Source organism: Haliotis rufescens, unplaced genomic scaffold (genome assembly GCF_023055435.1).
Source record: "Haliotis rufescens isolate VD_foot unplaced genomic scaffold, xgHalRufe1.0.p SCAF_7, whole genome shotgun sequence".
NCBI lineage: Eukaryota > Metazoa > Mollusca > Gastropoda > Lepetellida > Haliotidae > Haliotis > Haliotis rufescens.
In genome coordinates this window covers 59,459,928-59,484,016 of record NW_025964361.1, presented here as the reverse complement: position 1 = coordinate 59,484,016, position 24,089 = coordinate 59,459,928, and the positions used below count along the sequence as shown (strand labels likewise).

General features: G+C 38.3%; 2 protein-coding genes across 2 annotated transcripts in view; both read left to right on the top strand.

Moving 5' to 3' along the window:
- Positions 1 to 14,411, top strand: part of LOC125376056 (fucolectin-like) — a 30,414-nt gene extending 16,003 nt beyond the window's left edge. Inside the window, exons 2-4 of the mRNA XM_048387378.1 lie at positions 11,681 to 11,824; positions 12,710 to 12,925; positions 13,182 to 14,411. Of these exons, the coding sequence (XP_048243335.1) occupies positions 11,681 to 11,824; positions 12,710 to 12,925; positions 13,182 to 13,399 (578 nt within the window). The 3' untranslated portion in view covers positions 13,400 to 14,411. The remainder of the gene's footprint in view (positions 1 to 11,680; positions 11,825 to 12,709; positions 12,926 to 13,181) is intronic.
- The window catches only part of LOC124125609 (multiple epidermal growth factor-like domains protein 10), a 123,008-nt gene extending 99,326 nt beyond the window's left edge, over positions 1 to 23,682 (top strand). The window contains exons 10-14 of the mRNA XM_048387369.1: positions 19,064 to 19,207; positions 19,412 to 19,549; positions 19,940 to 20,077; positions 21,167 to 21,296; positions 21,482 to 23,682. Of these exons, the coding sequence (XP_048243326.1) occupies positions 19,064 to 19,207; positions 19,412 to 19,549; positions 19,940 to 20,077; positions 21,167 to 21,296; positions 21,482 to 21,788 (857 nt within the window). The 3' untranslated portion in view covers positions 21,789 to 23,682. The remainder of the gene's footprint in view (positions 1 to 19,063; positions 19,208 to 19,411; positions 19,550 to 19,939; positions 20,078 to 21,166; positions 21,297 to 21,481) is intronic.
- The last annotated feature ends 407 nt before the right edge of the window (positions 23,683 to 24,089 follow it).

Below are 24,089 nucleotides of genomic sequence, written 5' to 3'. Positions count from 1 at the left end.
ATATAGGATGACATAAACAGAACAATGAGAAGTTCGTCCAGATTAGTGTATAGGCAACATTTAATAATTAAAATAATTACATTCAACAACTCCCCTTTTAAGTCCATTTTCCTGACTTATAAGTAAATGCAAGAACAATCGACCGGAATACAATGTATAGTTCTTGTCCACTTCCATATGACTATATAGCATACAATCCGCTATCGGGTCCCGTTCAGATCGGTTTGGGTGGCAGCCTAGATAGCCATAGAATAGTTTCATCTTGGAATCTCCCATATCACTGGGGATTCTCTTCAATTTAAATGGAGTTACTCGTTACGATTCCGAACCTTCACGTGACTGTGTTTATGAACCATTGTCAAATAGTGGTGACATTAAATCTAGGAAACAATACGCGAAATCGCGCATGCACAGAACGGAAAATTTGGTCAAGGCATTAAGTAATCCGCATGCGCAGAACGATTGATTTCAGTACTTCCGGTAAGCGCTTCGAGTGCAGCGTCAAACGCGGGCCTGTAATCTAACACGCGGGGACTGACCAATGAAATCTGAGAAGTAGAAATACCGGTAGACGCTGTTGCTTGATTGACAATGTCAATCAAGAAAGGGAGGAGCTTAACGCTATCGTTCTCTCCCAGTAAATTCCGATGTCAAATAACGACGTTATTTGGACGGAAAAACGATGGTTTGAAAACGTCCAAATAACGTCGTTTTTCCGCCAAATGACCATATACGGAAAAAAACGACGTTTTCGTGTTTGCAGTGTTACCACCTAGAATATTATATGCGTTTGATATTAGAAAAACATCAGTTATCACAACTGATAAACTCTCTTTCAGAAAACACACAATTAAGATAAGATACCTCTTACACCACATTTCAGAAGTCACTCACCCTGTATCGCCAAACTATTTCGCCATACGTTCGTGATATTGCCGTGAGAGTATCGCGAAAGTGACTCGAAAATGGCGGGATAATACCGTAAGAGTGGCTAGAAAATGCCGCGAAAGTTTCGCGAAGTTTCGCATAAGTGGCGCAAAGATGACGTGATAGTAGCGCGAAATGGACGCGATAGTGGCGCGATAGTGCCTTGAAAGTGGCGAGATAGTGCCCTGAAAGTGGCGCGATAGTGGCTCAAAGGTGCCGCGAATGTGGCGCGTCAGTGGGTAATACTGCCGCGAAAGTGGCGCCATATTGGGACACAACATGTTCACTTCAGAAAAGCTGTCGTGTGTTACTTCCCCATGTATATCGGATGCGAAGATACATGAACATGTATGTTCAATCTAACCTGGAGCTATATTAAGCCTGTTCCTCTTGTTATATTTAGAGAGGTGTAGCTGGTTACGTCCATCAACAGTATAAAGCTTTACACGGACATGATCTTCAAAAGTGTATTTATTTCCGCAAGGGTGAAGCACCTATTATATATGAATATGAAATCCAAAGAGAAATGTTTATATATTCGCAAATGTGTGAAACTCATTTGTATCAGTTATCAATAGTCTTCGGAATTGGGAGTAGTGTATGAAAACGCAATTCCCAGTGGTGCCTAAATATATTGATTGTGTATTTCTAGATTCACCCCAATGTTGGTCCTCGATTCATCTGATTCATACATACTTAGGACTTGCGTTCGTCCGTAAATGCCTAATAGGCTGAGTGTTAACAGCGGCCATCACAGTCTTTGTTTCACTTAGCATTCAAGACTAAGGATATGAAAATACATTTTGGTTTGATGAGCTTATGAAGCTTATGCTTCTGTTATTGGGGTCTTAGACTGAAAACGGAATAACTTTCCTCAAAACGAAGTAGAAATCAGATGATACACGGATGATATATGGATGATATATATACTCAACACTAAAAGTTCCTGTGACACCAATATTTTAAAGTATTTTTCAAACAAGTAAAGTTTGATTTTCAATATTGTAGTACATGTAAGGAATCAAGTCACAAAAACGCAATTGGTACAGAAAAGCATGCATTGGATGCAAAAGTTCACTTTTATGCAAGACCTATGCATTTCACTACCTAAGAATGGGTATAAAAACATGTGCGTTAACGGGATTCGATATGCATTGTTTAGCATCGTGCTGACAACAACCACTCAGAAGAACAACAAAATTATGCAATTATTCAACATTGCGAAATGCCACGCATGTCCGAAAATGAGCGTCTGCGAGCCATTGGTATGCTTGAAGCAGGATCGAATCAACATGATCTTTCAAGACAATTTAAAGTCCACAGAAACATCATTTGGTGTTTATGGCAACGTTGGCAACAGACGAATGCAGTCAGAGACCATCCTCGGAGTGGCAGGCCACGCGTAACCAATAATCGACAAGACAACTGGATTCGAACAACACACCTACGAAATCGATTCCAGCCAGCAACAAGAAGCATCCCTGGCCTTCGACGAATATCTTCACAAACCGTACGTCGTCGCCTCAGACGTCCGATTTTGACAGGAAACCACCGTCAAGCACGTCTACAGTGGTGCAAACAGCGTCTACGCTGGAAGGCCATGCAGTGGGCATTACACTATGCAGTCATTTTGTCGTCTTGTTCTTAACATTCCTTCATTGCAATTGGATTGCTACGCAGTATTTCATTGATTTGAAGTTACTTTAATTCGAGACCAGAGGTAATGCCCGGACATGTATCGATGCCGGTTGTTTATAAGTGTTCACCAAAGGAGGGAAGGCTAAAATTGCAACATGTTGTTGTGTTAAGTTATGCGTGTGCGCCTGCACTAATGAAGTAACAATGTTAAGAATACGAGATCATATGAACTTGCATCATGCATCACAGAAAACAATGTAGGTATGGTTTGACACTGTTTAATAACATTTATTTAAACGGATAGGACAAAACAAGCCAGTGCTGGCTTCTGTTGCTGCCTCTCCGAAGATCTGAATAATAAGGTTATCATACTCATTGCCACATAATACGTTCTAAAATAGGCCAATTTACAACGCGGGATTGTTGGCGCATTCTTTATGTACCACACCATATATTAATGGTGTGTAGGACATTTCCCCCACACTGGCAATTCCCTACTCGGACAATAGCCCGTACTGACATTTCCTCGCATTGAATATATTAATAATTTATATTACAGTTTCACAAACTATTATATAATATGAACATTAAAAGCCATCATAACGTGTCAAGTTCACCAGATGTCACCAGCTGGAAGTGACATGGGAAATACATTATGCTCTTTGTTTATCCGTCCTTCATTTGAAGAGAGAGGAAGCTACTCATTCATAAATATTCGTATATTAAACGTAGCATGATTGAAATAAATTTATTTTATAATAGCCCAAGATTAGGAACATTGAGAAAATTACCTCATCCGACTGCTCGGAAACTAGTCTCAGATAAACACAGATTCTAACCAAGTCTGATCTTCGTTGTCAAAGAATGCATGAACTGGTTGAGTGACCTCCTTCCATCAAGTTGAAGGATTACCCACAGAGAATAAAATGATTAGAAATCTGCATGTTATTACGTATTCACGATATATCACGTTGACTAGCATATGTACAGTACATGGAATGTACATTGACTACCACCATCATTCGTTGCCTATGTTACTTTCTGTGTGTTTGACCAATACCTGGTGTCTTAACAATTATATTATTAATACAATACAATACATATGAGTGCTATGTGTGTGTGACCCAAAGATTCTCGAAAGTTGTCAGGGGGTAAGGTTAGACAGCATATATCTTTTATGGGGTTTGTCTACATACATCCAGAAAGATCCCCAATATACACCAACATCAAAAGGGTATAAATATGCTTGAGAAGAAGCCATTACATTTTACTATGACTTTGGTGATTGGTACAAATATATTTTGAGTGGAGACTTCAATGCTCGTATCAGAACTTTAGATGACTTCATTCTAGATGATAGTTCCAATTATCTCCCTTTACCTGAACAACATACGCCTGATGTGTTTAGTCTTGATCAATCTATATGTGATAATATTAATGAACTGTTATGGATACTCACTGATGGAGCTTTGCAAAATGTTTAACATGCATGCAATAAAGGGAGGAAACATATCTGGTATTCCAAGTAATCACGCCTTCGTGGCACACTCGGGTACACGCGTTGTGGACTAGTTTCTAGTGTCAAGTGAGATGTTTACCAACATAGTCTACATTAAAGTATAGTCTCGTACAGCATTGGACCACGTGCACATGCCTATAACGTGTAGTTCGAAACATCAACAAGGAGTATAATTAGATTGAGCAGGCTTAAAGGCTAGCTTGTGCGCCAGGTTGCAAACCTTGTGATGCTGATATTACAAATTATCCTAAATAACCACAGGCGATGGAAAAATTCATAAATTCCTTAGAGTATCAAAGAGGATGTCAATTTGGCAATTAATGATATGGAATACATCCTGAATTGTGTAAGTTCAGGCTTTTAATATCCTATATAAAACCACTTTTCAATAATATTAAGGACGTCGCTCTATGTGAACAAGGGAGATATTTTTTTGGATATGCAACTATTTCGTTTCGTTTCGTTTCAGTGTAGATATTAACACCGTTATCAAGCAAGTGATGTACAAAAAAGTAAAGTAGGTAGGTTTCATATATGTGGATAATTAATGTTTATACAAGGTTGAATGACGATAGATTGACGTCTAAAACCTTCCTCCGTCACTTTTCCGTACATCACTTGCTATCATATCTGTGTTTTGGTTAGTCAAGAGCCTCATCTTCTAGATGGCATTTCCTTTTCTCTCATATTTCATACTGGACGCGAGTGACACTAGTCAGACATATAGAAATGAGAGATCGTCAGTAACTAAAGGGAGATCACCACACCAGGGACCATGGGGACTTACAGTACCTTTGCTTCCTGCATGGCCCTGGCAGGATTTATATCAACCCTTCAGTCACTGGCGATAGTATACCAGTTAAGCCTTATAATAAAATGACAAAAATCCTACGTTTTAAAATTCTGGCATGCATAACAATACTTTGAATGATGAGGGACTTACATACCCTCTTAGGGGGACAATAATTTTACACTACTTTAACCCCCCTCGAGGGTACAGCCACCAACATTCTTAGTTATAAATAAGCACTACCAACATGTAAAATAACACATTTAACACATCAAAATTTATGAAGAAGTTCGATTTCTTTTAAAAAACATAATATTAAACGAGAATTAACATCATTAAAAATCAATGCAGGACATGCTTGACCGTGATTCTTTCATCACAAGGGACACAAAACGGAGGATCCTCACCTTTCAATAAGTATTCATTTGTATATCTGCTGTGGCCAATACGACATCGTCGCATAATGACCTCTTCAAATCTGGACTGACAGCCCAAGTAGGTGTAATCGATATTTGGTTTAATTTGATGTAATTTATTGATACCTACTTGGGTGTCCCACTTCTTTTGCATCAGATCACGAATGTAAGAGCTAATTGTAGGTTTATAATCAGTGTAGGGTATGAGAAGTGGTGTCACAGATTTGGTGAGTGCTGCTTTAGCAGCAGCATCGGCCATTGTGTTACCAGTGATATCAACATGGCTTGGTAACCAACAAAAGACGATGTCATATTGGCCAGTAGCAAGATCATTAAATAATTCGAGAATTTCGATTAAAAAAGGATGTTTGGATGACATATTTTTAATCGCCTGAAGGCATGAAAGAGAATCTGAAACAGTATGAATTGTTTATGTTTAGATTAATTACTGATATATTTAAGTGCTGTAAAATGGCGTTTGCTTCTGCAGTGAATATTGAACTGTTATCAGGTAAACGTGAAGAGATTGTTCTCGATCCAATGACAGTGGCACAAGCAACTGCGCCACCATCCTTGGATCCATCTGTAAATATAGATTTATAAGTGTCATAATTGTTTCTGAATTGATTGTATTCTTGTTGGTAAATTAATTGGTTAGTATTTGATTTCTTTAGTTTTGTTAATGTAAGGTCTACATCTGGCTTTACCATTTGCCAAGGAGGAGATGAGAAAAGTTTAGAAGGAGCTATATCTTGGAGTTGAATATTAGAAGCTAATATTGCGGATTTTATTCTAATTCCGAGTGGTGGAGTGAGTGTTGATTTCTTATTGTAAAGATCTTCGTAGAGAGGATTGAATATGCATTCAAAAGCTGGATTGGACTGATTAGAATATAATTTAGTGATGTATTGTAAAGATAATTTTAAACGGCGTTGTTTAAGAGAAGGCTCATCTGCTTCTATATAGAGACTGTGAATGGGCGACGTTCTAAAGGCTCCAAGGCAAAGCCTCAGGCCTTGATGATGGATGGTATCGAGTTTTTATCAATTAATTTTGCAGGCTCCACCATAGACGATGGAGCCATAATCAAGTTTTGAACGGATTAGTGACCTGTATAAGTGTAAGAGGGTTGTTTAATCCCTCCCCACTTTGAATTAGAAACTACTTTCAATAAGTCGAGTGCCTTCAGACATTTAGCTTTTAGGTATTTAATATGTGGGAGGAAAGTTAAATGGTTATCAAAAATAAGTCCCAAGAACTTTGCCTCCTTCACTACTTTGATAGGGGTGCCATTTAGAAATAGCGCAGGGTCTTTATGCGGTTTATATTTCCTGCAAATATGTATGCAGTTAGTTTTTGATTTGGAAAATTTAAACCCGTTCTCTAGACACCACTTGTGAATTTTATTAAGACATAATTGTAATTGCCTTTCTATTGTGTGCATATTTTTATCACGACAAGATATGTTAAAATCATCCACAAAAAGTGATCCTTCCACTGAATCCTTTAAAACTTTTGACAAACTGTTACTTTTTATACTGAATAAAGTGACAGACAAAATACTGCCTTGTGGGACACCCTGATCCTGATTATAATGATCAGACAGGGTTGTACCCACCCGGACTTGAAATTGCCTGTCTGTTAAAAACTGGGATATAAAATGAGGCAGACGGCCTCTTAATCTAAAATCATGAAGATCTTTTAAAACGTAACGTAACGTAAGCTTTTTCTAAATCGAAAAAGATCGATACAGCATGTTGTCTATTTACAATGGAATTTTTAATGAACGATTCTAAACGCACTAAATGATCGATAGTACTTCTGTTTTTCCAGAAACCACATTGTATATTGGTAAGAAGATCATTTGTTTCCAAGTACCACACTAATCGATTATTTACCATGCGTTCCATAGTTTTACAAACACAGCTAGTTAGAGAGATAGGTCGGTAATTTGATGGATCAGAATGATCCCGCCCAGGTTTGGGTATTGGGATAACAATGGCATTATGCCATGAAGGTGGAAACGTCCCTGATGTCCAAATGTCATCGAATATAGTCAACAAAGTTTCAAGGCATGATTCGGGCAAGTGTTTCAGTAGCTGATAATGAATATTATCAGCGCCTGCTGCTGTATCATGAGCTTGCCCTAAGGCAGTATATAGCTAATGTAGTGAAAATACTTCATTGTAATCTTCACCATTATCAGATGTAAAATTTACTTTTTTCTTTTCCTGTTGGAGCTGATATTTTTGAAATTCAGGAACATAATTTGATGAAGACGAATGTTGAGATAAAGTTTTCCCAAGTCTATTAGCAATAGCAGTTTTAGCAGTTAGTAAAGTATCGCCATCCTTTAGATGGTTAACTGTAGAATGTGAACCCTTGCCTTTGATCTTTTGATCATGTTCCATACCTTGGACATAGGAGTACGAGTGTTTATTTTGGAGACATAGTTCCTCCATGATTGACGTTTATTTTGCTTAAATAGACGTCTTGCCTTAGCATTTGAAATTTTGACAGTGTTTAAATTATGGACAGTAGGATGTTTACGGAAGTATTTCAATTTTATTCAGTTGATCTGAGAACAACTGAATCGGGTCAGTAACATTCTGAAAAGACGTAGGTTGTAATTTATCTTTGCATAAAGATTGAAATAAAGGCCAATCAGCCTTCAAAAAATTCTATCGAGGTGAAGGTGGATCATCAGTGGGATTAATGGGTTTAAGTACGGTGGGGAAATGGTCACTTCCACAAAGGTCATCGTGGACTGACCAGGAGAATTCGTTTAACAAAACTGAACCCGTCAGAGACAGATCTAGAGATGAATATGTGCCAGAAGCAGGGTGTAAGTAAGTGTCGGAGTCATCATTAAAAATGCAAAGATTATTATCGGAAACAAAATCCTCGATCACTTTTCCCTTTTGATTAATGGTTGAACTTCCCCATAAAGGATTATGCCCATTTAGATCACCCATGATGACACAGGGCTCTGGGAGCTGGTCGTATAGTTTTTGTAGATCATTACGCTGAAGATTTGAAGAGGGAGGAATGTATAATGAGCAAAGTGTGAAGGCAATATGCAGTGTAAGTCTAACTGCAACTGCTTGCAAATTCGTGTCAAGCCGAACAGGACTGAGAACAACGCCCCGCCGCACCAACATAGAAGCACCTCCAGTAGCTTTATCTCCCAGAGGAGAAAAAGAATGATAGGAACTATACTGCCTTAATTCAAATTTATCTGTATTTTTTAAGTACGTCTCTTGTAAACAAATTGCTGATGGAATAAATCTGTTGTTAATAACTGGGAGTAGTGGTCTGATTTTTGAATATTTTTTTTGCATCCAAGTAGGATATGTTTCATTCGCATTTCAGTTTCATAATTTGTGATTCCATTTGCCACACAGGGCATGATTTGGAGGAAGCAACATTTGGTCCAGAACAGTTAGCGCACTTAAAATCCTTCTCACAGTCAGTGTTATCATGGCTGTCACCACACCGATGACATGCCACAGAGCTATGACAGGACTTTGATCCATGACCAAAACGTGACACTTGTAGCATCGGAGCGGATTGGGGACATACACATCCGCTCCGATACTGAAATACCCTGCTTTTATTGACTGCGGGAAGGTTGTACGGGCAAACGTCAGAAGATACGTATTTGTGTTCGTGATGACACCGTCCTTCTTGAATGTGAAGCGTCTCCCAACTCTGTAGTGATTTCTACTTCAGACATGCCAGACAGACAACGAGCCCTGTCACGAACAATGCCTCGACAAGAATTTAATGTTCTGTGCTCAGACACAGCAACCTCAATATTTGCAAATGTAGAGATAGATAAAAGATTGAGAGATTGCTGTCTCCGAGCACACTCCACCAGAAGCGAACCACTACGGAGACGGGTAACGTTCTTCACCTCACCGCAAACCCCAGATCAGCCTTAGAAATAGCAAAAGGATTGAGTTTGATGGGAAGGTTATCAGCAGCCTCAATAACCAGGAATCTAGCCCAGGTATCAATATTTTGAGCAATACTTCCAGTTGAAATATCGATTTCTTCTAATCTTCTCTTTTTTTCATTTCGAGATGAACCAGATTGTTGTAGAGCCATGATGAAAGAAAATTATTCGGCACCCCTGCTCCCCACCCACCACAGGGACAGTGTTATGTTGCATCGGATATCCAGGATGCAAACACCAGGGATACAGGGATGTTATACTCCAGAGAATATGACGCGAACAGCTGTATTTGTTTACCAACTCAATGCCAGACTGGTTCGGCCCATGACAAGAAATTGAAAACATACATTATTCGGAGGTCAACATCACCAGATTGGCCCATGAGCCACCGCCTTCTGGCATAAGACTCTAGGCAATTTATTCGATCCAAAATTCAGTATTCACACAAGTTATGCACGGCCAAGACCAAAATATACAGTAAAATACAACACAGGTGTGCATATACAATATTACGCACAGGGCCTGGCATGACCAGCCGATTGATAAGACCGGGCCCATCTTACCACCCGTCTAGGCGAAGTAAGGGTCGAAGTAGCGTGTTGGGCAAAGGAACACAGTTCAAGGAAAGAATGTCCTCAACTACCAGAATCCCGTCCTCCGCCGACACAGGGGCGCAACCCACTGCAAACAGGTTGCCCAATTCGGTTGCCTTTTACGACCAGCAATGGGGTGCTGTGGAAGTATTCTGCCCCGGTTCCACACGGGGGAAGAGCTATTAGCGCAACCCAGCACTCACCACGAGGAGGTTGCTCTTCGCGAGTGCCTGATGCTATGGATAAAGCTGCACCTCATAATGAACTGGAGTCCGCAATTACAGAACAAGCAATACTAAATGGTATACTATCATAACAGAAGGGTAAATCATCAGGTTTAAATACTGGAAGTGTTCACATCAACATGTCAAATAAGTACTTCATTCGACAGGACTTGTTCAACAGGCCAGTTTCCACGTGTTTCGGAGTAAAAGTGTGATGGTAATCAATTATTTAATGGCAAAAGATATTATCGTAATAACTACAGGGACACAAGAAAATTGGTGTTTTCGGAAAGATTTTTTCAACAGTAACTAACTGTAGATTAAAATCTTCGTCCAAAAATAATAACAAAATATGTAACAGACAAGCAGGTTTTGACGCCCGGACATACATCAATTGATAACTTGTTCACACTGACTGCTGGTGTACAAGAATATTTAAAGTAAACTTAACGTTCCCAACGTCTTTTTCAAAAATCCATTTGATTTTGTAGACATAAAACAACGTACGCATGTCCTCGAAAACTATGGTCTACCTATTAATTTTGATTATGATTCAGTCTATGTACTACGATATAACGGTGGTAACAGTAGTTTTAATGAGTGGTTTGATTGGCCTGTCCCTGGACTGAAGCAGGGTGTATTAAGCCAAATTTATTGTTACTTTTTATTAATGAGTTGGCTGCTGAAAGTCTTGATACATGTCGAAAAAAAGTATCATTTTTGAAAGATTTACAAAAAAAATGTTTCTATCAAGGTTTGCTGATGATGATATTTTTACTTCTGATAGAGTAGGTTAGCTACAAGAGCAACGGAACATTTTTTATGATGATTGTTTAGCATGGAAACTAAATGTCAACCTGTCAAAAACTAAAATATAAGTGAGATTGTTAAACAGTTTTGAGTGGTATATTTATTATTATATTGTAGAAGAACAAAAGTACCCTGGACTATTGATCATGACCCCCATCTTTAAATTTAACTAGAGCAGTGTCATATTTGGCGTCAAATGGAAACGGTCAACTTGAAATGTTCCTAATGTGGCCTGGACATGGGGAAAATTCCTCTGATAATGTACTTCAAAATATGTAATTACAAAATGAAACCTATCATTCTGTGTGAATGCGAAATAAGTGGTCATCAAATATTACGTTACAGGTGCAAATACTTGCGCTGTCTCGAACCTGTGACTCAGTCCCTTTGACTTTAGAATTTTATCTCTAAGTTGGCATTTGTCACATCAACAGCTTCGAGAAACGCAAATAAGCAATTCACATAGTTGTTGTAAATTCTGCCATATACAGGCTGTGGAATCCTGAATATAGTATAAACAGAGATCTCTTGTCTAACTTGGTTTCGTTCACAGAAGTCATGGGCATTAAGTGCAAACAAATATGTCCCTGACATTTCATTGGTTTTTTTTATTTTTATAAATACCAAGACCACGTGCAACTCATTCAGCTGTTGTCGTTCCTACACGTAATACATGTACACATGGACATTTGTCACAATTTGTATTGGTCATTTCCTGCATAATTACTTCAATTAGTTTATGTCGCTCAATAGCCTTTTATACAATGAATATTCACCTGATCTAAGCTCGTTGTACATAATACAGGTACTACCTGCCAGGAAGGAAAGTTCGGAGACACCTGTAGCTACTCATGCCACTGTACTCCGCCCTGTAACCAGACAACTGGAGTCTGTAACGGTGCATGTGATCGAGGTTGGTTTGGTGGGAATGGGCAAACTTGTCAGAGAGGTGAGTTTTCTTGCCACAAGTGTGTGTGTGTGTGTGAGAGAGAGAGAGAGAGAGAGAGAGAGAGAGAGAGAGAGATATATATATATATATATATATCTGACTTGCGTCTTATGTATATAAGTGCCCAGCAACGACGGGATACCAATCTGAAAACACTGACTACCTACCGCATCTCTACACAATTTTCTATCTTTTTTCACATTCAAGATATTCGATAGTGACTTTATGCAAGATATTCATAGGTGCACTGACTTGTTATAGGTCCTGTTAATCATTGCTGCTTCAAGTCATTTGACCTATTGTGCTGCCTCTTGTGGATGTAAGCTTATCATGTTTGTTTCAATATAATGTGGTAACTATTCAATGATCTTGTGTGGTTAAATTCTGATGTCGCAATTCAGGTCTGCAAGAACCGATTTCTGGGTTTACCTTCGTGTTTCAACATAGGGAATCACCTCGTAGCAACATGCTGTAAAACAATCGAAAATGTTTCAAAGCCTTGCATCCCATTTTTTCATCCAAACAGATGACACCACACTCACCACATCTGTAGTTTGTATATTAAACTTTTCAGAGTCTACCACTAGTTACATCTATTTTAAAGCTACGTGGATGCTGACACCATAACGCGACTGATCACATGATGTTTGATATGGTTTGAAATTAGATCTTTGATATTTCAACAAAAGTGTGTATCCTTTTGGATATATCCTTCAAACATTCACAGTTTCCGCATGTCTGTAACAGTAACCCCTAATTAATTGTGCAGATATCACTTATCTGTTGGATCCACCAAGGTGAATTTCCTAGGATTTAAGTAGCAACTTTTCCCTTATACAAATTGCAATTCTAAAGTATATTTATCTTCGTACTTGTTGGTACAAGAGAACGTTGCCTTCAACAAAACAGCATCTTCGTCCGCAACTGACTATGCGTCTAAAGGCTGGACTGCAGACAAAGTTGTGGATGGGAACCGGGACCAGGATCTGCTCCACAACTCCTGTTTTCACTCTCATTCTTTGGTACCTAATCCTACGTGGACAGTGGACCTGGGACAGCCGTACAGGATACACGACGTCAGGATATACAACAGGGCAGGATGTATGTATCAGTACGGACAGTGTTGATTTGCAAGATATAACAAAACATTTTAGTACACGCCGATCAGGAACAACGTGTTTCTGTCACATTTCAACTAAATGTGGTCACATGGTGTTATTTGACGTCCACACGTTCCAGCAACAAGATGATAGGTGAACAGAATCATATCAAGTGCCATGTGATTAGCTATTTGTTATTGTTCAAGAGCACATTGCACCCTCCGTCAGTATGTCATTTATTTCATTGCCTGTTTTAGCTATTCATTTGATCAGGACTGCTGTCCTCACACTGAGTAATACCAGCAGCTCCACACCCCGCGTCACCTGCTACACCTTCCCCTCTGACACAGCTCAAACACCCGACAGCGTGTACGACGTGACGTGTGACGGCACAGGGAGATACTTCACCATCACACACAGCACAGAGCTAAATCTGTGTGAGGTGGAGATTTATGGTATGGATAATTGCTCATAACAGTTAACTGTGCGTAGGCACTGCCTTTTAATTAGCATATATTTGATCTCTAGATAATACTAAAGCTCGGAACTTAATACATTAATTTCACGAGTGACATATTTTCCATAATCACTCGTACATGTACCTCGTGGGTCTTTCTATAAATATTCGATGACTGTGACTTTTGTTATGTTTGCTATCTTAAAGTGCATGTAAAGTGAAAACATTGATTGTGATGCTCCTTCGTGTGAATAATCGGATTCCAAAAACATATCTATGCATGGACTAATGCTACCGGCACAACGTTTCAGGGTTTCATTGGCTGATCTGATGACTTGGTTTCAGCGTTTGCTATATACTCCATCTTGTGATGCTTATCAGCTATACAGATACGCCAGGAAGCAACCCAGAGCAAATCTAGAAGTGTTGCTATATATGTTAATCAAACGTTGTGGGCACTGTAAACGAAGGATCTGAGAGAAACAAAGCCCTGTAATGCGATTTAAAGAAACCGAGGCGGAAGATGACAGACTGGCCACCGCCCAATCATTGAAATTGCGCAGTGCGTCAAACACCGGAACCGTTTTAACCCAAGTGGTTGATTTTTTGTTCGGGGACGATTTCACTTGTCATTTTCTTATCCTTTCTTTATGCTCATCCGTTTTTCTAATAAAATTTGGGTCAAGCATTTGTAAAGTATTAAATTCTGTGAACAGTGTGCACCCGAATATGACTGCGAAAGGAGTATGGAGGACTGTGAATTAATGGACAGGACGATAGTGTAACTTAACCATATTTACGCGCCGCTTTCGGTGTTTTAAATACGATATTTGCATTAACAATGTCACGATCTGTCCAATTCTACTAAGTTTTACCCACTCAGAGCACTTTAAGATCTCTTACAAATGACGTATACATTCCTATAAACTGGCTTAAATAAAACGCAAAGCTCTTATGAAATAGATAGGCTCTGAACTGACAAGGAATGAAGTTTCAACATCCTTATCTTCGTTGTAAATGAGGCGCAGTGGAACAAAATCGATATCTTTTCTTTATCGGTTCCTTTATTGATTCTTTTGAATGAAAACTAAGTTTTAGTGTGAAGACTTTGCCTTGCAAAAAGAATCAAATATGTACAATATTACCACTGCCACTTGAAAATCTTGCAAGTTGATATCAGAGGTGAGGTGACCTGGGGTTGAACGCTGCGTTCAAGATTATTGCACTTATATAGCGACGTGTATGCATTTTTCAGCGACGTGCATTCGTGTGAGTGTGTGTGTGTGTGTGTGTGTGTGTGTGTGTGTGTGTGTGTGTGTGTGTGTGTGTTTGTGTGTGTGTGTGTGTGTGTGTCTGTGTGTCTGTGTGTGTGTGTGTGTGTGTGTGTGTGTGTGTGTGTGTGTGTGTGTGTGTGTGTGTGTGTGTGTGTGTGTGTGTTTCTGTGTCTGTGTCTGTGTCTGCTTGTACTAGTCCGGACTTATGCCGATGTAGTCGTGTTAGTCCACTGAGGTACCATTCCACAGTTTAACATGAATACCCCCACTCAGACAGTATACTGACTGCAGACATAGATGGCTCGGACACGTGAGTGTATCTGTATTACTGGCCCTTAGACGAGGCTGACATAAAGATATAGAAATTCAGTCAGCTGTATGTGTGACTCGAGACCAGGGTTACAGGGAGACAGGTGTGATGCAGGGGAGGAGGTTCAGTTGGTGGTGACTGTCCTGGATACCGGGTGCCACTGTTGGGGCAGGATATGCTCACCTTTCCACAAAACAAATGTAATCAGCACTAGTTGTTAGTGATTCATAAACATATGCTCATGATATTGTCGAAGATGTAAAATGTTTCAGTAGAGATCTTTTCAGCTCTAATTTACTGTTATTGTATGTTGAGGAGCAAATAGGGTAAACTATGAAATTTTAAATGATCTTTTTCGTGAAACCTATGAGTAAGTATTTCAAAGTATACATATACAGCAAACATTTGGACAAAGTCAGACCATTGGTTTGAAAAAGACACATTTGAGCCCCCAAACATGTTTTTAAACATAAAACGGATCAGGGAAACACAATGCAGAAGAAAGAGTTGGCTGTAGTCAAGTCAAAGAATGTCTCCCGCCCATGTAAATAGGAGCAACATATAAGTTTTATACATTCGTGTCTAAGAGAAATAACATGTTTGACATATAAAGACAGTTGTAATATGACAGCATCCTTTTTGAAGAGAGAAGGGAAATCAAAACAGATACAAGGTGCCTTGACAGAAAGCGTTCTGGTATAAACGTATTTCTTAGATTACAAAAAGGACATAAATAGTAAAGTGTACTTCATTTTCTATAGCTAAATGATATTTTCGGCACAACCTCTTCTCATGTTTCACTGGACATTTTTGTTGCCCATGCCTCTACAGGTGAAAAGATTGATGTTTTGGCATTCCACTGTAATAAAACGCATTAGTCAAAGTAAATAAAGTAACACTGCCAAACCTTGAGGTCGCAGAACCAAAAATGATGAACGTCAGAGTCCGCAGATGCGATCACAAACTTGCCGGAATTGGAAAAGAAGTTAACAGGGAACAGGACAAACACTTGTTATTTGCAATGAATTAGTTTTGAATTTTTCTGCCCTTAGTCTCGAGACCTATGAGTTGAGGATTTTCAGTATGCCATTGTCCTCATTGATCCACATGTACATGATTGGGTTACAGACTGGAAAATAAATAGTTAATAATGAACAGAACGATTACGTTCTGGGTAAGAGGCCTACAAATAATAAGAACAACTACAAAAGGGATTCTGGCTTTTCACTTGAAACCATAAACATGTAATGTGTTCATGCCAACCATGTTCAAACATTATGTTAAATATTATTGAACCTTTGTATAATGTGCTCATGATGGCTTTCGTTTGAGATTCATAGGAAATAGCTTGTTCATACATTTACACAATTACCATTTGGAAACAAATACCTCTAATGTTATCCCGTATTATTTAAGACTTGGTCTTTAAATAAGTCATCATCCGGCAAAATAGCAATGACCTTTTTTATCATATCCTTCAGTGTGAAAGACAGTTTTCCGAAGTTGAGAAAAGGGATATTTCATTGCAGTGAACATAACACTTGATATTTCACTGCAGTGAACATAACACTTGATAGTTCACTACTATGAACATAACACTTTGAAGGAACTATTGTCAAACAAGAATGACCTCCCTTCAAATTGTCTCCCTTTATAGTAAGAGTCTCTCCCGCACACAAACTGTTGATTTCCTTTTAACGTTAGTTCAACATTGACAAGGCAAAATAAAGACAGATGGTTAATGTTTCCTCATCCCGTTTGTTATTCTCTTGATCATATTTCGTTTTAAACTGTAAATGTTTATCTTAAACTCGCCAATCGAATGTTACTTGACCAGCGTGTATTCCAACAACGGTCTTGAAGTTTTCAAGAATATTTTGGATTTTGTATATAATCATATCTATATGTATGGTACAGATTTTTAGTCACCCAAAATATGTTTTGTTACTTTTGTTTATTTGTTTATAAGATTTTGCAAACACGAAACTACCTTTTTAGTCGCAAATACAAAGGGGGTGAACCGTCCCAGTGTGTCAGGTAGGGATAATTTACGTTTCAAGGTATTACATTTTTAATGAAATACGTTGATTTTCCCGTACATAACTACACAAAAAGTATATAATAATTAGGACAGGATACGAAGATATCCCGCGGCAGGGGGAAAAAGGTATATTTTCACGAATGCTTACGCCAAACATGTCGAAAGTGTATTCCATTGTTAAGGCTACTGACTCTCATTTACAGTGACTAAACATACTATTCTAGCCATAAAAAGAACATTTAACACTCTGCTATTTGTAATATGTAAATGACCAAGTTACTTCTCCACAGTGTGCTCAATTGAAAGCTATGGACAGAAGTGCAACAACTTGTGTACTGACAGGAAGTGTGCTGGAGATTCGACCTGTGGTCACATAAACGGGACATGTGTTTCCGGCTGTGCGCCAGGTTGGATGGGTGAAGACTGCAGAGAAGGTGTTATCTGAATAACCATTTTAACGTATTACTGACAATCTTTCAACAGTGTTATTAGCCTTTAAAACATGTGGTAGTATTATTAAATACTTGTGAAGAATGAATACATATCTTTAGCATGTTGTGGTGTACGCAACCGCTGACAACCGTCTGTAAATATACGAGGTTTGAAGTGTAAAAACAGCATTCATGAAAATAAATGTAACTTGTAATCAAGCCTTTATCTCGAGTCCAATGGTAATTGTTGCACCCTGTGATATTTGCAAGAAGATGAGGGCTGCATAAGTTTGATTCCACCTATATGACGTTTGCCTTTAATCAATTCAATCTGTACCAGACAAACCATTAACTGATATTGGGAGCAATGTCTCACGCCATCGGGTACTATGTCCTGCTGTCAATCTGAACACCAAGCATTATCACCCTGTCATGGTCGCCTCATACAACAAGCATAGGTTGCAGGGGACATGTATGAAGAAAAAATGTTTAACATAAATTGGACAAATGTTCCAGCATGAAATTCAAAAGAATGCATCATTTTGTCCAATCCACGTGTGATCTACAATGCAAATCACAAAGATACTAACTAATTGATCCTACTATAAATACATGTTAAAACCCAATTTAATCAACCAAACACTATGTTCAACTCTTTTTCACCCTTGTATGGTGCCTGGTCATGGCTTAAGTTTGAGATGAACAGAAACAGATTGTTCATACATTGTAACCAATACCCATTTAGTAAACATTTCACATTCTGTTTATACTGTTTTATCTGAACTTTGGACCGGTGTTAAATACGTTTTAAACTGGTAGTTATCATTACAATATTAGCATTATTATTATAATCATAGCTATAAATATACTCTGTTCATAACATTAAGATTGCTCCGCAGGGTGCTCAAATGGCAGCTATGGACAGAACTGCAGCTACTCGTGCACTGACAGGAAGTGTGCTGAGGACTCGCCATGTGATCACATAAGAGGGACATGTGTTTCTGGGTGCGCGCCAGGTTGGATGGGTGAAGATTGTAGGGAAGGTGACCATCTGAATGAATATTTTAACGTTTTACGCACAATCTCTCAACGGTGTTATTAGCCTTTATAACATGTGGTCGTTTGAATAACGTTTGGTGCAAATAGTGATGTACCCAACCATTGAGGTTTGAACAAGCATTAAGACAATAAAAACAGCATTCATCAAAATGTATGCTTTACAAAAGGAACCTACTATAACATGTTCAAAACAATGTTTATCTCGAGCCGTTTCTAAATCACGCAAAACGTTATAACCAATCATATTTTGTGTTGTAACAAATCATTTTAAGCTACAACAAGGTTTTGTATTGTATCAGCAATATTTCACCTTTATGACGTTCGCTTGTCTGTAATTGAATCTGGACAAGACTCTTACTACCCTTTCACGGTCGCCTCTTATGAAAAGTATAGGTTACAAGACTATCTCGTAAGCACACTGATATCAAGTAAATTTCCCTTTGAAACTATCCTTTTTATTTAAATTCCACATGTGACGAAAATGCATACAACTCATATTTTGAATTTGATAATAGGCATAACAATATTTAGCAAAAGGGTTCTAATGTGTTCGTGACTTCTCCACAGCATGCTCAAATGGAAGCTATGGACACAACTGCAACAACTCTTGTACCGACAGGAAGTGTACAGGAGACTCGCCATGTGATCACGTTCAGGGGACATGTGTTTCCAGGTGTGAACCAGGGTGGATGGGTGAAGACTGCAGAGAAGGTGGTTATCGTTGTTTACAGTTTGAGTTAAACATAGGAATATATATCGAACGTGTATTTCTCGACGTGTTGAGTCTCCTTTGTGAGTGAGTATTGGCAGTGCATATGTAACCTATTGATATGAACAATTACTCAAATTCATTTATATTTTCTATGTCGGAAACAACTCATACCACAACATTAGGTTCACACGATAATGTTCCAGTCTGTTACATTGGACGTTACGGAGCTAACTGTGACAAGACTTGCGCCTCCAGACAGTGTGTGGGGAACTCTTCCTGTAACTCAACAGGGGACTGTGACAATGGGTGTGAGACAAGGTGGACAGGAGCGGACTGTACAGGTAATGATGTTATGTCACGAGGGAGGAAGTGTGAAGGAGACTCGCCATGTGATCACGTACGGGGACATGTGTTTCCGAGTGTGTGAGCCAGGGTGGATGAGTGACGACTGCAGAGAAGGCGATTATCGTTGTTAACAGTTTGAGTTAAACATAGGAATATATATCGAACGTGTATTTCTCGACGTGCTGAGTCTCCTTTATGAGTGAGTATTGACAGTCGCATCTGCAATATTCCAGCGATATAACAACTATCAAAGACGATACGAATATTCTCTGAATATATCTTTGACATACGTAACGTATTGATGAACTATTACTTAAATCCATTTATATTGTCCATGTCGGGTACAACTCATTTGGCAGTTTCATGTTTACACAATAATGTTCCAGTCTGTGACATTGGACGTTACGGAGTAAACTGTGACAAGACCTATTCCTCCAGACACTGTGTTGGGGACTCTTCATGTTACTCAACAGGGCACTGTGACTGCGGGTGTGTGACAGGATGGACAGGAGCGGACTGTACAGGTAACTTTGTAATGTCAACAGGCAGCTATGGCTGTGAGTGAAGAGTTGGCAGTGGCTGGACGTTAATATAGCAAGGTATTTTGTGTTAAAAAGGCTTTGAATACCTGTAAAATAAAGAAATGCAGCATTAAAGGTACTGATAGAAGCGTGAAGAGCAGTGGGAAGTGAAAGGTAATGTAATCGATGCGCTATATCGTTTTCAATTGGAAAGATAGAAAACTTGTACTCAATACTTTGTAATGAATCATGCGTGATAAACATGGTTTGTTATGACAGCCGTACGAGTTTAAAACAGTAGCATTCTTTTGTTGTACACTGTCGCATTCATCTCTTTTTCTTAGAAATCTCATCGTCTATCTAATTAATCTCAAATAGCAATGTGCCTAGGAAATATTTCATACACCCTGTCCTGTTTCATAAGAATATATCGGATCATCTTTTTCAAAATCTATTTTATAGATATGGTTCAGTTTTTTGTATACCATTATCTCAATACAAATTTGAATTTCCATTTGGACTGAAAGTGCAACAAGTATTTGTCAATTCGCGTTTCATCCAGTCATATCAAAAACAAATTGTAGGCACGTGTTAAACACTAAAATTTGTGGTCCTGTTTTTGGTCGATTCCCACGTCAAACCAAACGACAAGGTATCTCAGTGGGCTAGCACTCTAAATATAGTCGGACTAGTCCAATAAGACACACACGTATGCGCGCAAGCACTCACATACATGCACGTGACAATAAGTACAATAATATGCAACGTTACATTTAACCTAAATCCACCTCACTTCACCCCATCTGGGATATATGATCTCTTATTTTTCGAGGGTGGCTTCATTTAATGATTCAAAGCAAATGATAGGAAATTTAACGAAATATAACGAGATTTGTCTCACATGTGTACTAACATATGTTTGCACATGTCCAAAGAAGATAGTAAAATGAAATGTCAACATGTAAAATATGTTAGACACAGGACCAAGTTGTACTTGATGACAATACTTATACTCTAAGTTTTACTAAATATTAATTTTAAATAACACAAATGTCTTTGATCATTGAGTGAGCTTGACTTTTATGTTTTCAGAAGACGTGAGGAGTGTACAAGCAGCCGGATATAACACTAGCCAGTTAGCTGTTGCCGTGGCAGTGGCATTCGTGGCTGGTGCTGTATTAGGTGTCATCGTCAGTGTTATTGTCTGGAGGAGAAGGAATAGGTAAATGGTCACTCTGATCAAAATATATATTTTTAAGATAAATATTTTAAAAACTCAAAATGTAATATGTCCTTTCGTCCAAAGATAAGATCATACCTGACATGAACATGACGTCATATTGGATAATGCTTCTATGTCTTTCATGTACTTGTTTACACCAAGCTTTGAATGTCCTCACATTCCAGACGCTTAGACAAGACATCGCACCCAACCCATATATCTAACGCTCAAACTGAACGATCGCAGGCCAGTGATGACGTTGGCCCAGGTACTAGGACATACGACAGTCTCAATGCCGTCTCATATGACGCCAAGATGGAAGGAGATACATATTGCACCATTAAATCTAGCAAAACAGATTTAGGAACTGATGCCACTGTTTTTACGTCATGTGACGTGTCCGACTCTAATGGAGCACGGACGTACGAAACTCTTGACAACACGTCACGTGGAACGGATGGTGAATACAGTGAGATCGGGAAACTTAAGTGACTTTCTAGTGACAAATTTACAGTTTAAATAAAATTATATATTGGTACTTGTACCTGTAGTCCCAAAAGGTGGCCCATAACTGTAATATATATTTCTATTTTTGTGGGTTTAAAATTGTAATGAATAAATTCTTAATTTACGTATTTCTGTAGCGTCAGGTCTCTATTGATCCTCCCACCGACCTCACACACTAAGTCACTAAATGGCACAGTTTCAATGTGAATTATGTAAGTTCATTTGGAGTAAGGCATATATTTGATACATGTTATGCACATGATGACGATCATATCATATCAATTCAATTGCGGTTACTTTAAATATAGTTAATATATCATACAAGTAACTTGGGGGCGGACACGTAATGCATTGAACGAAGCTGTATGCTTACATCGTGAAAGAAAAAAACTATCGCACTGATCAACTATCACTATCAACTTTTAAACCCTGAATATGGCTGATATGCTGTACAAGTTGGTTTGAAAAAGCTTAACATTGTATGTTTTGTTCAACTTCAACGATGTACGCATGTGTATTAATTGTTTCAGTTCAACACTGAATTGTAACAGGATACTTGATTAAACAACGTATGTTCATACGTGCATGGTTTTGTTTCAAACAGATCACATGATTCAACATTGCCGGTCAGTCAGAACAAAACACTATGCTGTAACCCAATGTCCCCTGCTGTGAACTGTAAATAGTTTTACAATTATACTCATACAAAAAGACAACGTGAATGTATTTATATGTTTCTATATTGAAGCTATAGCTGGTGTTTACCTTATAATTATAGTTTTGTCTGTGTATGCATAAAGACGTTGTAATAATGATGTCACCACCTTTGTATGTGGTTTCATGGAGATGACAAATTTACTTGATCTGTACACTTATATATATGGATTGCGATTATATATATATGTATATATATATGTCGTAGAATCCTGTGTAGCCGCATGTCAAACTATCAATGTGTATGTTTTGTGTTAGTGAACTTACCAAAGCAATCAGCGACCGTCTAGGCATTTGAAAATATCTGTGATAGACGATTCACTTGATAGATTGCGAGTATGTATTATTGTAATGATGTTATATAAACAGATGCTATAAACAAAATAACAGTGGTACTTTTTTAAATCAGAAATGTCAATTTTCACATGCTTCGCTGACAGGAAAATAGTCTTCGTCTTACTTACACAATTCGTATTTCATCAAAAGTCATTATATAATTAATTACCCCCCTTTGTAACAAGGCAAGCTATGTTGATAAGTTGTAAACTTCATATTGAATTATCGCCCTTTGTTACTAAGGGCGCTTTAAAATTGTCTATTATTATCTCCCTTTGGCGCTACAGCTCTACGAACATATTTGTGTATTCGTTTTGTTTATTTGTGTTTGGGTTGTTGTATTTTATTGTCAAGTTATATTGTATATGATAACACACCAAGTAAGTTAATATGCTATGTTGTGAAAACCACGCAAACCACCTTTCACATTTTGTAAACCTAGGTAAACCCAGAGTAGTATCATATGTGATGGGTCATTGCATCCGTAGCCTCCAACCCTGTAATCTCTATGCACAAGGAGACTTTAGTATCATTTACATTTTATGACTGTGACAGTCACATGTTTGTTATTGTTTTAATGTCTCACTACGTTTTCTGTATATGACTTATGTGTATAAACTATGTTAGTAAGAAAACATGTGGCGACAGTAGTAAGTCTTGAATTATTTACTCAAATTCTAAAATATATCACTCATATGTTGTACTGCTTGACACAGATAACTTTGACATTTACTTGAGTTATTGCTTTTCGTACAGTATAACATCTTTGCGATTATATTGTAATTATATACTATCACTTGCGCTCCCTCAATAAACAACATCAAAACTCTGTGGTCATGGTTTCCTTGTCTTTTCAAGGTTCCCCACATAAACAACTCCCACAATCAAGTGAGGTCTCTACTTACCATTATAGGAACCTATATAACTTTTATGATTGTATGAGTAGGCGCCTCTACTGAAGTACATAACAAACGTGGTTGTCAGGAGTCCAGTGGTGACATCATGCCACAATGGGCGAGTCTGCAAATCATAATGGGCAGGTTAACATGGAGTTTGGATTTAGTTCAGCTACATGCTGTTACTGGATAACATTACCTGATCTGAATAGAAATGAACAGATGACACACTTTATATAGGCTTTATTGTCTTCAGAAAATGAAGCAACTGCCGTTTGATAGATGTACGTGTTATTTCCATGCCATTCAAAACGCAACGAAAAATAATTTAGCGTGGGTT